Source organism: Trichechus manatus, unplaced genomic scaffold, assembly GCF_000243295.1.
Source record: "Trichechus manatus latirostris isolate Lorelei unplaced genomic scaffold, TriManLat1.0 scaffold00015, whole genome shotgun sequence".
Lineage (NCBI taxonomy): Eukaryota > Metazoa > Chordata > Mammalia > Sirenia > Trichechidae > Trichechus > Trichechus manatus.
This window is the reverse complement of record NW_004443951.1, coordinates 1,035,077-1,050,331: the sequence shown is the minus strand read 5'-3', so window position 1 is coordinate 1,050,331 and position 15,255 is coordinate 1,035,077. Positions and strand designations below refer to the sequence as shown.

The 15,255-nt window shown below is 49.9% G+C and overlaps 1 protein-coding gene across 1 annotated transcript in view; it reads right to left on the bottom strand.

The window, feature by feature from the left end:
- Positions 1–15,255, bottom strand: part of SSBP3 (single stranded DNA binding protein 3) — a 185,491-nt gene that overhangs the window by 40,083 nt on the left and 130,153 nt on the right. The window contains exon 5 of the mRNA XM_004372040.1: positions 8,320–8,409. Coding sequence (XP_004372097.1) covers positions 8,320–8,409 — 90 coding nt within the window. The remainder of the gene's footprint in view (positions 1–8,319; positions 8,410–15,255) is intronic.

Below are 15,255 nucleotides of genomic sequence, written 5' to 3'. Positions count from 1 at the left end.
ACAGATTGGGCAGAGAGACCCAGAGAAGGCAATGAACCGCTGGGGTCCTCCAGGGAGTGAGGGGCAGCAGCATGGACATCACTCAGGCCTCTGGGGTCCTTCGGGTCCTTCCAAAGAGGCCTGGGGTGTGGGCAGTGAGTGACAGTCCCAACCCAGAGGGACCGGGAGGCAAGGCCAAGAGCAGCGGCGTGCTGCCCCATTGAGCTCCTCAGTGTCAGACTGGCTCTGCGTTAGGGGGCAGTCGAGGCCCACGGAGCCGCTGGGTGCTTTGTTACCGAGCAAATCTCCAAGGCGCTGACTGCTGATGCATAGCTAACCGGGCAGCAGACATTGATTTATGTTCAACTTTCCATTTCATCAGTGAGAGTTACGGCGCTACATGTGGAGTTCACGTTTTTCGGAGGGGGAGGGAGAGGCGGCGCGAGTGTGCAGACACAGTGTGTCCACCGCATGCATGCAGGCACACGCGCCAGCCAAGGCCACAACTTTTTTTCTCTTTAAGAGGGAGGGTGCGGGCCAAGCCAGCGGCTGAGGCAGCTTGGCATGTCAGGAGTAACCTTTTGTCCACGGTTGCTAGGAGCCCCAGTGTCGGTCATCCGCCGCTGGGCAGACGCTAGGCACCAGGCTGGCTGCCGGGCGGGGAGTGCAGCCTGACCTTTGCGGAGGTGGTGCTGGCAAGAAAAAAAGGCTTTTTCCCTGTATGCTGCCCTGGCCTCTCCTTACAGACCAGGCTATTGTGACAGGGCGAGGTCTGCATGCAAGTCCTCAGAGAGGGGGACCAGTCTGGACTCACAGCGTTTCAGAGTGGCCAGGGGTTTATAAAGCTCTCTTGAGTCCCCCTCATTTGATGGATGAGCTAAATAAGGCCCAGAGAGGAGAGGATGGCTCCCCAAGGACACACAGTAATTTGGCAGCACGGCTGGAATTCAAACCCAGGGCATCTAACTCCCAGGGCAGGTGTCTTCTCGGCTTACAGCCTGCTGCGGGCTTCATTCAGTCGCCAGAGGAGGAGGCTACAGCCTCAGAGCCAAGTCAGTTTGGAACAGGTTGGGGCTAGGGGTGGGAACAGCAACAGTTCTCCACCTCCAACTGTGCCCTGGAGCCCAGCAGTTGGGGTGCCCCGCCTCCACTCTAATCCTTCTCAGCGGGGGTGACCCTGCCTTCTGTCAGTCTGGAGGCAGACAGCAGGGCAAGGGGGCAGGGTCGGGAGGGGCGCTTCGGTCCCCTGGAGGAACGGGCACACTCACATGTGCCCGATACCCACACAGCACCTCCATCCGTCCATCCTCTGCCCACCTTTCCCACAAGTCAGTGTATCTTTCAGACCTCCTCCGCCCACAGGAAAGCAGACAGGGTAAGGAGCTGGGGATGGAGAGCGGGCCCAGACAGGGGAAGGTGTTTGCTCCCCAAAAGACAGGGGTTCCTTAAGAAGCTATGGACCCCACCTTCCCATCCCAGCCTGCTGTCCCTCAGCAACTCTCCTGGTGTCTTTGAGCTTCAGTTTCCTCATCTGTACAGCAGGAATGCTATCAGCTCTCAGGCCTACCTTGCAGAGCCAAATGAAATCATGGAAAAGGACCCCTTTTCTGATCCAGAGAGTGCTGCCACCAGGAAGCCTGAGAGCACGGGTTGGTGTGGCCAGGGAGGGCTGGGCTAGGCAGCCATAGAAACCCACCCTGTCACTCCTCCTGCTCCCAGAGAAGCCAGGTCTGCCTGGAGGGGGAGAGGATCTGAGAGGGTAAGGTGCCTCAGACTCAGCTTCTCACCATCAAGCCCTGCCTTCTTTCTTCCCCACCTCAGGCACCCAGCCAGCATCGTCCTCTCCAACCCCAACACCCATCCACAAGCCACCACTGCTCTCAGCCTCACCAGTTGCCACTTCAGCTCAGGCCTCAGTCATCTCCCGAGGAGACCACAGCCTGGACTCCACACTGGCCAGCCTGCCCCAAGCAGGCTGCTCCAGGCCACAGGTGATCTTCCTGGGATCATGTTATTTCCCATTCTTGGGAACCTTCCGTGGCTCCCTCTGTAAGTTAAAGTCCTTAGTGTCTATCCATGGCTCACCTCGGCCTGGCCCTAACCACCTCCTGGAACCCCCAACACCCTGACCCAGCTATCCAGGCCCCCTGCCACCCCAAGCGTGCTCTTTCACATCCATGCCCTGGCACAACGCTTGCTCATCTAGCACAGTCCCCCTCCTGCCCTTCCCCACTCACTGGCAGCTGCCTTCTCAAATGTCAGCACCTTGGGAAGCTTTCCCAGACGGCCCCCCAGGCCAGGCTAGCTGCTCCCTTTGCCTGCCCCCAAGGCACCGTGGCACATCCTGCTGCATAACCACCACTGCCTCCTCCACCAACTGTGAGCGCCTCCAGGACAGGGTCCTGGTTGCCTTCTCTTGTCTGCAGTGCTCATGAGGGCCGGAAGAATAAGAGGCCACTGCTCCCTCAGAGATCATGTCTGATCAAGCAAGCCTGGCCAGGTCTACAAGGTTTAAGTTCTAGCTCCTTTACCTGCCTAGTCTCAGCCTCACCATTTGCTCAATGGGGATCCTGGTCCCCAACCCCAACAAACCTCTATCAAGTCCTCATTAGGAGCAGGCTTTGGAAACCTCAAAGACAAGGTGGGTTTATTCTTCCCGGGTCTCCCCCAGCGCCAACCTTGCCCTCCCCAGGCACAGGGAAGTCCTTCCTGTTGCAGCAGTGCTTTGGTAGATGGAACACCAGGTCATTATGCTGCTCCCTGCATCCCGATGGACAGAAAGGCACGAAGTGGATAGCACTCGGCTAGCTCTCAGGAATTGCCCGAGTTACTGCCACCAGCATTTTCTCATTTACTGGGCTTTGGCCTTCCCAAGAAACAGCATCCCATCATCCCCTCCCCAAGGCTCACAGTCCCCAAGGCTCACTACTGGGCATCTGGTCTCTGCCTGGTCACCTCCAGTGTCGATGAGCTCGCTTTCATCATTAAACTGGTGGATGGGAGAAATGTCTACTGTACTAAGACTCAAATTTGGCCTCCTTCTTCATTTCTCTCAAGGATCTAGGACCTAAGGGCCAAAACCTCAAAGAGGGAGGCCTGACGACCTTCTACGCGGCAGACCTTCAGGTACTTCAAGACAGTTACCATATCCGTCTGGAGGGCACTTCTCTCCCAGAGAAACCCATCACTTCTGCAGGAGACGAGGAGAGAAGTGTTCCTATCATCTCAATAGGAGAGATTCAAGGTCATGTGAGTGTGTGTGTCTCTCCCTCTTATTTTCTGGATCATTTCTCTGGTAACTGGGCTATATACATCGTTTGCTCCTTCTCCTCCTCTCCTGGAACCGCCAGGGAGGGTTCTCTGGGGCAAGACCTCAGCCTCTTTCCAAGGAGGGTAGGCTGGGCCAGCAGGAATGAGGACTCACTGGAACGGGGTAGGGAGACACATTAATCCCTACCATCCTCCCCCCGCCAATGGAAGAAAGTGTCTGGGACACCCACAACAGGTTGGGCTGCAGTTTTGGCAAAGGAAGCTGGGACCTCCCGCTCCAGGACTGCCTTTTCCAAAGAAGGCACAGTCTTTAGCACTACGACTGCTGCTGGGCTTCTGCAATGCCAGTGTCCACTCATCAATGAGGTCAGCTGCTTCCTGAGCACCAACTGCAGCACCCGTCCCTGCCCCCATAGAGTTGATGGAGGAGTTGCAGAGTAACTGTTCCAGAACACAGATCTAGCCAAGGCATTATCCAGCCCCGGGTACTCTAGCAGTTTCCCACTGTCCACTGGATGGAACCCACACTCTCCAACCGGGCCAGTCAATGCCTGCTCTGCTCCACAACCTCTGCAGCCTCGTCTCCCACCAAGCCCTTGTTGCCCACTCCATTCCAGACACCGTCTCAGCCAGGACTGCACTGCCTCCCAGAAGCCCTTCCTGATTTCCTGTCTTGGTAAGCCTCTCCTCTGTCCTGCTTCAGGGCATGGGTTTACCTGTTGGTCTCTCTGGTAGGCTGGGTGCTCCTACAGGCAGAGTATGGTTAATGCAGTTCTAGCCTAGAGCCAAGCCCCACGCCTTGCACATCAGAGGTAGCCAATGACTGTCACTAATCCCAGCCCCTTCTCTCTTCTGGCCTCCATGTCCAAGTCTATAAATGAGGAGTCTTGACTAGATCAGAGATGGCACATGCAAAGTACATGTACTTCCATTTTCAGGTCCATGTTGGTTGACATCGTCAATCAGCATCTGTTCAGCCTAAACAAAGTTTCAGAGTCACCCTCCACACAGTACTCTGAGCAGAAACCAATCACAGCCTAGTGTCTGATGGAAACTTAATTGCTATTTTTGAAAGAAGATGGCTATGGTTTCTATCTCTCCCTCCACTACAGCTCCCTCCTTTTCTCTTCTTCTCTAGTCTCTCTTCTTCTAGCCAACCAGATGTGTATCTACACTTGGAGTTCTGGCTGCTATGGAAGAATACTAGATCAGGAAGCAGGAAGCCTGGGTTCAGACTCCGACTACAGCCCTCCGTCGGTAACTCTGGGCAGGTCATTCGCCTAAGTCTCACATTTCCAATCTGTTATACCTCCTCTGCAGACATTGTGAGCAAAATGAAAGTAGGCTGCATGTTTGAAAACACTACATAACTGAAAACAATTATTGGAATTTAAAAACAAAACAAGAACAAAAACAGCCTGTACCCAATGCTCTGTTCTCTGGAACTCCTGCCTTCCCACAATTCCCTAGCTCTGAACCTAGAAATCCTCACTGGATGGAACCCCCCCCCCGCCCCAGCCCACCTTAGGCCCAAGGAGCTGGAGACCCACCCAGACCAGTGGGCCTGGCCAAGACAAGCTGGGTTTGCCAGATGTGCAGCCCAACTGAGTTCAGCTGTGTGGAAAAAAATGCCACTGCTTGATTACGTAAAATCCATCTGAATTCAAAGCAGAAAATCAAGGTTGGAATGGCCCTCAGAGGCCATCTGGTCCAGCCTTCTCTATCTTCTGGGGATGAAACTGGGGCCCAGAGATGGGGAGCAACTTGCCCAAGGTCATTCAGCAAGTGAGCAGCCAAGAGGGGAACTGGAATAGGCATCTGTTCCCAATCCTGAACACCACCCCTGTACCCTCTAAGCTACTTCCTGTGAGACCCGTTCCTAGCCAGAATGCCGGATCTAGAGCGCTTTGGGACTCGTAAGCCTCCTTTTCCTGGTAACGTGAGCAACACAAATAAACTCAGTTCAAACATTTACGGGGTCCTCAGTACCTGTCAGGATCTAGGGATGCTGAGATTAGGGCAATCCTTTACAAGGAGCACACAAAATTAAAATGCACTTGCTAAATTCTACCAGGACCCCGAGAACCCCACAATATTCCCTAATAGCGAGGTGTGGTCATCCCAGTTCCCAAGTCACCTCCCTAGCAGCCCTTGCTACTAGACCCATCTCCTGCCACAGGACCAGACATGCATGGTCCACCTCGGCAACACAGACACCAAATAAGAAAAACCAAACAGTCAGAGCTGAGTGGATGGATGGCTGAACCTTCTGACCCCAGGAGTGGCCTCCCAGACTGGCAGTCAGAGGCCAGACGAAGAAGTCGTGTGTGTTGCTTCCTGGGGGTTTCAGATGGTGGTGGCCAGCTGCTCCCTCCTACCCAACCTGGAAGCCTGCAGCTTCTAAATTTAGAACTGGAACAGCCACCTTGGGACAGGGTCAAGCCAAAGCTGGACCAGCCACTCCAGGCTGAATCCTCGGTGCAAAGCTCCTCAGTTGATAACTTTGGGCGGGAGAGCTGTTTGCTCACACCACATCCAAAGAGGGGAAGAAGTGCAATTATTGGCAACAGATAAAGCCCTGATACCATCTCTATTTCCCTCCTAATATCAGAGTGGCCGCCTGCAAGATGAGCGAAGGGCAGGGTTGGCAATCAACAGCTAATATTCCTATTGTGAGCTGGCCTGCTCCGGAAATGGGCAGCCACTACCCCCTTCCAGTGAGATACTTTCCTCTCAGCAATGACCCAACCTGAGTGGTTCCACATCACAGCTGGGAAGGAACAGGTTGAGTGCCTGACCTGCCCATTCCCCTTCATCAGACTGATGGGGGAAATGATGTCCAGAAACAGGGAAAAGGTGGCTCAAAGTAACCAAGGAAGCATAGCCCAGGGCATACAGCCCCTTCTGGATGGCCCAGCTGGCTCTTAATGGCCTGCTCTGGATGGGATCAGAGATGACCTCAAGTCTAACGGGTCCAAAAGTTACCTTCGTTTGATGGTGGCTGGTGGTGACTAAGTAACCACAGAAATTACTCTGGGCTTTCTGACCACACACCCTGGAACGTCACATGGGAGGGCCCAAGAAGTATGTCTGGAATTAGGCCTTAACCATGGACAATTACACCAAAGCAGGAAGTTGGGAACTACCCACATCTCAGGTCGACCCGTGCCTTGTCCTAGACTCAGGACAAAGTAGAAGTCAACCGCCTATTTTAAAAAAACACAACTGGCGATTGTCCACCGTATTTGCCAGCAGCCTCGATAAAAATGCATACAGCCTCAATAAAAAAGCATACAGGTGGGGCCCACCTGCATACTATAAAGGGTGCCCATGGACTCAGGGGTGAGGATACTTAAGCCTGGGAAAGAACTCTCCCATCTGCAGCAGCCTGGAAGACGGCTACCGCTTGGCATGGGTGATGCTCTCAGACAGCAGTCCCTTGGACTCCCCTCTGGGGGAAGGGTGATAGGCTGCCCAGCTTCTCCCTTTCCGGGTCCATGAGTTTCCAGGGATTTAAAGGTCTTACTCTCTCGTGGAAGGCTGGTCCCTCTTCCTGATACCTGTGGCCTTATTCCAAGCTGAGACCCAGGCAAACCTGGTCTGATCTGGAGCCTCACACCCGTTTCTGAGGTTGCACCCACCTCCACTCTTGGAGAGGGCCCCAGTATCAGCAACACGCTAGGAATGTCTACAAAACGTGTGACCATCAACGCCCTGAATCGCCATCCCTGCCTGCATCCCTCACATTTCTCCCACCGCCATCCTGTTAGGCGACCTGCCGCCTCTTGTTTTATGGGAGCACCCCAAATTTCCCTGAGTCTCTCTTGGCTGGCGTGCGGCATGTCCTAACCCTCTCTGGGAACTAATATCAAACAAAATGTGAACTCATGCAAAGCAGAAGCCTCTTCCAGGTCATCTCACACCTAGGTAGAAACCCCAAGAGGTGCCTATCACATTGTAGCTCAAATACCTCCAATGCCAGGGAGCCCCAAACCTGCCAAGACACCTGCCTTACTGCTGGACACACACAGGTGTTAATTCTAGCTCACACTGAGCAAAAAGTCCCCTCAGACTTTGCTCCAATAGTCCTAGTTCTGAATTCTTGGGCTTCACAGAAAAAACAAAAACGTTCACCTGCTTTTCTGCACAACAGCTCTTTCCATATTCTTTTTATCTCGAAATGCCAACCTTCCAAAAGGTGTGGGGAACTCAGGTGGATTCTCAGCCATGGACAGGCTTGAAGAATGAGACATGTTAGCATCAAGAGTTTCCTCATAAAAATTCCTTACAGCTTGCACATTCATACTTCTCCAAGATGGCATTTCTCAGTCTTGATCTGGCTTACATCGAATGAGCCCCCAGGAGGGGGAGGCAGAGGCAGAGGAGGAGGTGGGGAGGAGGTGGCAGCTGCACTCAACCCTGACAAAACAAAGAGTACCCAATTTCACACGCATCCCCGAGACACCCGACAAGGTGTCTTTTGCAGAAGGCCAGGCTCTTGAGCCACGTGGGATCTGTTTGCCTGTGGTGGGCAGAGAGCGGCACAGATGCTTGGGGGACGCTGTCTGTGATCACACTCGGAAAGAATCAAGTGGTTAACCAGAGGGAAAGGATTTCAAGACCTGCCAGGATGGTGGGTTTTTTGTTTTTCTAGATTACGCCTAAGGTTTGTAGTTTGGACAGGCAAAGTAAACAATGACAATGACAGCAGCAACAAAACAGAAACAAAGAACAGTTTTCTTGTTAAAAAAAAATGCCTTTTGTTACAAGAAAGCTCCACACGGACTTGGAAACAGCCCCTTAGCCTCCCCCAGACTGTGTTGTGATGAAGCTAGCTTGAAGAAAACAAACTCCAGCAGACAAGACGCCACACATGCAGGAAAGCGGCTTTCCCATCTCTTCTTCCCGGCCCTCGTTTTTGGAAGGGGTGGAGAGAGGGATGGGAAGGGAAGGGTCTGAATCGGCATAAAGCAACTGTATTTAGACCACGGCAAACTGAGCTACTTCTCCCTCCCTCCCTCCGGCCTGCCCAGAGTAAAAGGACAAGCACAGGACTGGGCCAGCACGTACCTGAAAGAAACCCGGCGGGATGGGGCCTCCTGGCATCCCATCGTTGGGGGGAATGTTGCCAAGCACGGGACTCGGGGCGGCTGCTGCACTCTGTGGAGACAGGAAGGTAGAGGTTAGAGGCCAAATCCATAACCAGAGACATGGAGTTCCAACCCGTCACCCACACCCTTCAGTCAGCCAACCTTCTTAAAGCCTTCCCAGCTGCCCCAGCCGAGAGTCATTTAGCCGCTGAGATGGTACAGATGTAGACTTAAAAACCCGACTTAGATTTGATTCCTCTTATTGGGCACATGATAACTCTCTGAGCCTCCATTTCCTCTTCTCTAAAATCGGGAACAATGTCTACCTTCACGGTGGCTGTGAGCACGGCATGAGATGAAGTATCAAAAGCATTTTGCACAAAAATATAGACAGGGAAAAAGGGAAGGGAGGAGGGATGAATAGACTGAGCACAGGGCATTTTTAGGGCAGGGAAACTGTTCTGTAGGACACTGTTATGGTGCATACAGGACATTATGCCTTTGGCAAGAACCAGAGAACTATACAACACAAAGAGTGAACTCTTAACGAAGTTTAGTCAGTAACAATCTTATCAATAGTGATCCATTAACTATAAAAAATGCACCACACACCAAAACAGAGGCATCTGGAGCAGTGCAGAGCAGTAGTGTATGCTAACCAAAAGGTTGGAGGTTCGAATCCCTCCAGAGTCACCTCGAAAGAAAGGCCTGCAGATGTACTTCCAAAAAATCAGCCACTGAAAACCCTATGGAGCACGGTTCTACTCTGACACATATGGGGTCACCATGAGTCGGAATGGACTCAGCAGCAACTAGGGGTGGTAAGTGGATTATTAATATTATGATGCCCATGTCTTGCTATCCACCTACTTTATTAAGCTCGTTGAGGGCAGGTGAGGTGATTTAAAATATCCATGCCCTCTCCAAGAGGCCAGTGCAGGTTATATAGAACAAAAACAAAACAACTGCCATCAAGTCGATTCCAACTCATGGCGACCTTGTGTGTCAGAGGAGAACTGTGCTCCATAGGGTTTTCAATGGCTGATTTCTCAGAAGTAAGTCACCAGGCTTTCTGAGGCACCTCTATGTGGACTCGAACCTCTAATCTTTCTGTTAGTAGTCGAGTGCTTAACTGTTTGTGACACCCAGGGACTCCTGTATAGAGCAGAAGATCGATAAATGTCCCTGACGCAACGAATAAGAAGACAGCCTCATCTGGAACACCGCTAAAGGGGCGAAGGAGTGCAGGGTGTGTGCTTGGCCCCCTCAGGGTCCTGGGTGGCCCCAAAGGAGATGAAGCTGGCCTGCACGACGGGGGTCTGTTGTTACTTTTCTTTTTAAATGCTGCTTTTCCAACATTTACCTGGTGCATCTGCCCAACAAATGCCTCCCAGGGGTGAACAGACGTTGCTCTCCAAAGTCTGGCCTCCTTCCAGACAATCTGTGTCCAACCTGTTCACGCAGTCGGCATGTCTGTGCCTGGCCACGTGCTCGCACAGGCAGGTGAGGCGGAGGGAGGCCCAAGCCTGAGAGTCTACCTGGGCCCAGGCCGTGCTCCGCTCCGCCGACTCTACGCCCCAGGTCCTCCTGCAGAAACACCACCCCCAACCGTAGTGCCCTGCCCCGCCAAGACTGAGAATATGAAACTCAATCCTCAGTCATGTCTACCATTCAGCTGCTTCTCTGAGACACGAGTGGGCCCCTCAGGGTCAGGAAACAGAGCACCTCTTTATCTCTTATAATCTGTTATAATCACAGCCTTCTCATCACCACCCTGAAGAAGTCACTTCTTCCTTTTCCTCTGCCATAAAACAGGGACCAGAACCTCTAGCTTCCAACTTGGATGGAAGGAAATTAGATAAGGTGTGGGTCCCACTAACACATACTGCGTAGCAAAGGTGGAAGGGATGAACTGGGTTCAAGCGCTGCCATGTGTGTTAGCAAGTGGGATGTCTGTGGGCAAGACGCTTGGTCTCCCTGAGTTACAGTTTCCTTTAAAAAGTGGGGACAGCTGTTGTCCCACCTTCTTGTCAGGTTGTGCAGGATGAAATGATGGAATGGGCTGTGTTCTGTAAACCAGGAAAGCTCTATGAATCCTGAAACAAGGAGGACTCAGTCTGGGGCACGCACACAAACCAACCAAAACCAGCTGTCGTCAATTCCAACTCATGGCGACCCCATGTGTGCACGGCAGAACTGCTCCATAGGGTTTCCAATAGCTGCTTTTTTGGAAGCAGATCACCAGGCCTTTCTTGGGTAGGTTCGAACCGCCAACCTTTTGCTTAGTAGTAAAGCGTTTAACCATTCGCGCCTGGGTTTAATAAAATTTGGGTGGAGGGTAGACTCGCCACAATATTGCTTTTGAAAATGATTCTGCCTGTAGAAAACAATCCTCTCTGTAATTAGAGCAATTCCGCCAACCATCCATCTAAACACGTCTAATGTGTTTGCAAGTTCCAAGCATCCCCAAACATCACGTAATCTAGGTCTCACCACCCCAGCAGAAAGCTGGAGGCCCAGGTTTGAGGCCACAGCCCCACTCAGGAGAGAGCCACAACGCCTCTGCCCCGCCAAGCCCTGCCTCACCCCTTCCCCAGCGTCATCTGGGATAAATGCTGTCTGCGGGAATCCGCCAGGTTATCCATTAGCTGCCTGGTAGTTTGTTTGCGGTCGGTGGTTCAGTGAAAATGCAACTTTTTGTAATTTACAGCTAACAATTACTCCTTGGCAGCAATAGCAGAAAACTTAAAAAAAAAAAAAAAATAGCGTGAGGTAAATACCCACCTATATTTTCTTCAAATTCTTTCAGAGATTGGTTTTCCACTTAACTCTTTAATCCTCAGGAACTTCTTTTGGGAAAGTGTGGATTTTACTCCTCAAAACAGTACAATTTTTCTCTACTCATTTGAAATGTCAACTTCATCAGAGAAAAAATTCTTACAAATGCCTGGGTCTGTTTCTGAGCTTTTTTATTCTGTTCTATGTCTTTAACGAAAGGAGCCCTGGTAGCACAATGGTTAAGTGCTTGGCTGCTAACCAAAAGGTTGGCACTTTGAACTCACCCAGCCACTATGAGGGAGAGAAGCCCTAGAGATCTGCTCCCATAAAGATTACAGCCTACGAAACACTATCCAGCAATTCTACTCTGTCACATGGGGTCGCTATGAGTCAAAATCCACTCGACAACACCTAACCGCAACAACGTGTCTCTAACACCCCATTCTAATTACCAGTCTTACAATGTATTTTATTATCGCCCTCATTTTTTAAATAGATGTTTTCTACTTATCCTTCCAAACTTCAAATCATTTATAAAAGTTATCTCCCCACCAAAAAAAAAAAAATGTCCTTATACGTAACTTTGGAAAACTGACATCTTTCCAAAGTTAAGGCACCCTTCCAGGACATGGTCTCTTTTCCCAATAATCCACACCCTTGTTCAAGTCCACCAGTGAAGTTTAGTGGGCAGACCGATGACAGTGATTAGAAGGGCGTGGGCGTAGGCAATGAATTTGAGAAAACCAAACCTACTCTCACACTAAGCGTTGTATTTGATAAATGTAGCGTCTACTTGACTGTTCTTGGGATGAGGATGAAAAAGAAGGAGTTCCCTGAGTATGGTATGAGAAGGGGTCTGGTGGAGACCCCAGCTGGAATGGTGCCGGATAGAGGCAGCCATCTTGCCTCATGCTCAGAAATGTACCAAGTGCTTTCAGGAACCCCCTTCTCTATAGGGCTCTCATGTAACCTTCTGAGGTAAACAAAAGCAATCTCACTACACAGATGAGGAAGCAAACGCACATGTGGAGAGCAGGCTCAACAGGACACCTTTTCCATTTTTCCTCCTCGGAGAGTCAGTCTGGAAACAAGTTTTTTGTTTTTTTTTTTCCTTCCCAATTCACAATTTCTACATGTATAATTCAGTGACATTGATTACTTGTTCATGTTGTGGAACCATTATTACTATCCTTTTCCAAATTATTCCAGCATCATTAACATAAACTCAATGTCTCCTGAAATGCTTTGATTTTAAAGAAACATATGGAATGCTTCACCAACTTGATTTTTAAAAATAGCATTTATTGTTTAGTATAAAACGTTTCCCTACTATAAAAATAAAGCTAAGTAAAAAGAAAATTAGTCACTGTATTTTGCTAAATAATGTCATAAGTCCTTTTTTTCCTCATAAATGGTCATAGAAAACACAATTTTTAAAAAACCCATATTATATAAACATGTCATTATTTAACAAACTTAATCCAGTTGCCTTCGAGTTGATTCAGACTCACAGCGACCCCACATGTCAGAGTAGAACTGTGCTCCATAAGGTTTTCAATGGCTGATTTTTGTGAAGGAGACTGTGAGGCTTTTCTTTCGAGGTGCCTCTGGGTGGACTTGAACCACCAACTTTTTGGTTAGCAGTAAAGCGCATTAACCTTTCGCACCACCCTGGGACTCCAACCAACTTAATAACAGGTACTAAATCAGTGTTTGATAATTCGGTAGTTATAAAATGGTATCTCTTTGGTATTTTGTCTTACCTTTTGGATCACTCCCTTTTGAAATTGTTTACCTGCTATTTATAGACCTACTTTTATGACAAAACATTCATATCCTTTGCTGAGTATCTGACTTCTATCCTCAGTAATATATAAAATCTTTATATATTGAGGATATAACATGATGTTACAATTTTTTTTAAATTTTAATGAAAACTTTAAGCTGTGAGTGCTGTTAGATGACTTTCGAGACTTCCTCACTCTAAGATCTTGTTTTCCTGTAAAATCAGGAGTGAGTCAATGGTTCTAGGAACTGGGGTGGGTGGGTGGTCCACGGCTCTTTGAATGTAAGAGCTGGGGCAACATGGTTCTAGCAAACTCATGGTGAAGTTCTCTGAAATCTAAGGTGGAGGACGGAATTTTGCTACTCTCTGATGAAAGGAATCAGATGTTTCCGTGTGAGAAGAGCTAGCAGGAGGACAGCAAAGGAAGGCCACGTTGTTAGCAGTGACTAAGGTGGCAGGAAGCTGAGGAGATGGCTTTTTCATTCAAAGCTCTCTCTAGCAGCAAAATTAAGTAGTCTGCAGCACTTAAATTTGTGTCCTGAATTATGACATCACTGCTGTTACCGTTGATTACGACGGAAACAAGTGCTCACAATAGAAAACTTTTAAAAGGGGAGAAAAGAATGAAGAAGAAAATGAAAAGCAACAACCAGTGTTACAGTGACAAAAGGGTTAAGACACTGGGAAAGGCTGATTAATAATTTTACCTCATAAAACCCAATGCAAGGGACCCCCTCCATTCTACAACCAGCAAAGCACTCCCTGCACAGATCATACTGGACTCCCCCTCCCCACCCTCCTGCACCTCAAAAGCAGGGGCTGCTTTTCCCATCTCCAAGACCCAGCATGCACTGTGAGGCTTACAGCAGGTGTTCAATAAATGATTACTAGCTTTATTATTCAAAGACCTGCTCAAATCTGACCTCCTGGAGCCAGGCCTTTCTGGGTTGCTAGGAATCGGCCTCTCCCTGTGGTTTCCAACTTCGAGTTAGAGCTCCATTAAGGCACACAGCAAAGCGTCTTGTGTGAGTTTTCTTGAAAAACACCAAACCCAAACTGAAAACCCGACAGTCACCAAGACACTCACCAAGGCCAGGGCTGTGGTAGGTGCACGGGAAAGAACTCCCCCACCGGAGCAGGAAAGGAAAGAGTTCTGGATTTAGAAACCAGGCACCTTACAGGCTCAGATTCAAGCCCACCAACAAGTCCCTTCCTGCTCTGGGCCTCAGTTTCCCCACCTGTTCAATGATGGGTTAGATGAAGATGAGATGGCCTCTAAGGCCCTTCTTCAAAGCTACTCTCCCCAGAGCAGTCCATATACCCAGCGGAGCCAGGACTGGAAACAGCATCTCCTACATGAATAGGAAGGCAATCCTCTTTCCAGAGGACCCTGAATTTTAACTCCATTAGAAAGGATCTTCTCTGTTCATTATAGAACATTTAGAGATCAAAGATTAAGAACCACCCAGAAACCTATTTGTGATGCGAGCTTGCAGATAACAGGACTTCCTCACCCACCCTGATCCCACATGTATCCACACATGGATTTAAGACGGCAGAATCAAACCGGGCATGCAGTATGGTGACTCATGCCCCCACCCCCACCTTTTTTTCACCATTTAAAAATTCTTTTCTAAACAGAAAACAGGCCTTGCTCGGGGTGGTGTGCCCCTCTCCAGCCAGCAGCCTCCTCTAAGCCTTGGTGAGGTCCACTTGAAAAGCCTGAGGTCCCTGCTTGAAGCTCCTGGGGGACAGGACACAGACCAGAACAAGGCTATTTAGCTCAGAAAGTTCTCCTGCAAAATATTTTTGTTCACTGCTGGGGGGACTTCAAGGAGGGCTGATCCCAAAACTTTCTCCCTCTGGGGCTTAGGGTTCATTCAATCACCCCAGGCCCTGTTGGCATGCTCCAGTGGTACAGACCCATGCCGGGTCCCTTCACATACCTTTTCAATTACAGGCATCCCTCACTATCCAAATCCATCTGGTTTTGGATAGTGAGGGATGCCTCAACATCTCACCATCACCCCCACTCCAGAAGTACATTCTATCCCCCTTTTCCCAGAGTGGAAGAAGCAGGATTCAAACCCAGGCCTTGGAATCTGAGAGACCATAAGAAATCTTGTGAGTCATGCTAGGAACCTGGGCTTTCCGATCTAGACAATGGGAAAGATTTCTAAGCAGAAGAATGAATGGCTCATGACCTCTGAGAACCCCACCTTACCCCACCTCACCTGGTGCCAGGCATACCCCAACAACACAATAACCAAGGCTCCATGAATAAACAGACTTGTCAAGTCCCAGAGGTGGTGCTGGGCCCTGTCCCTGCTCTGTACCACGCTCCCTTTGACT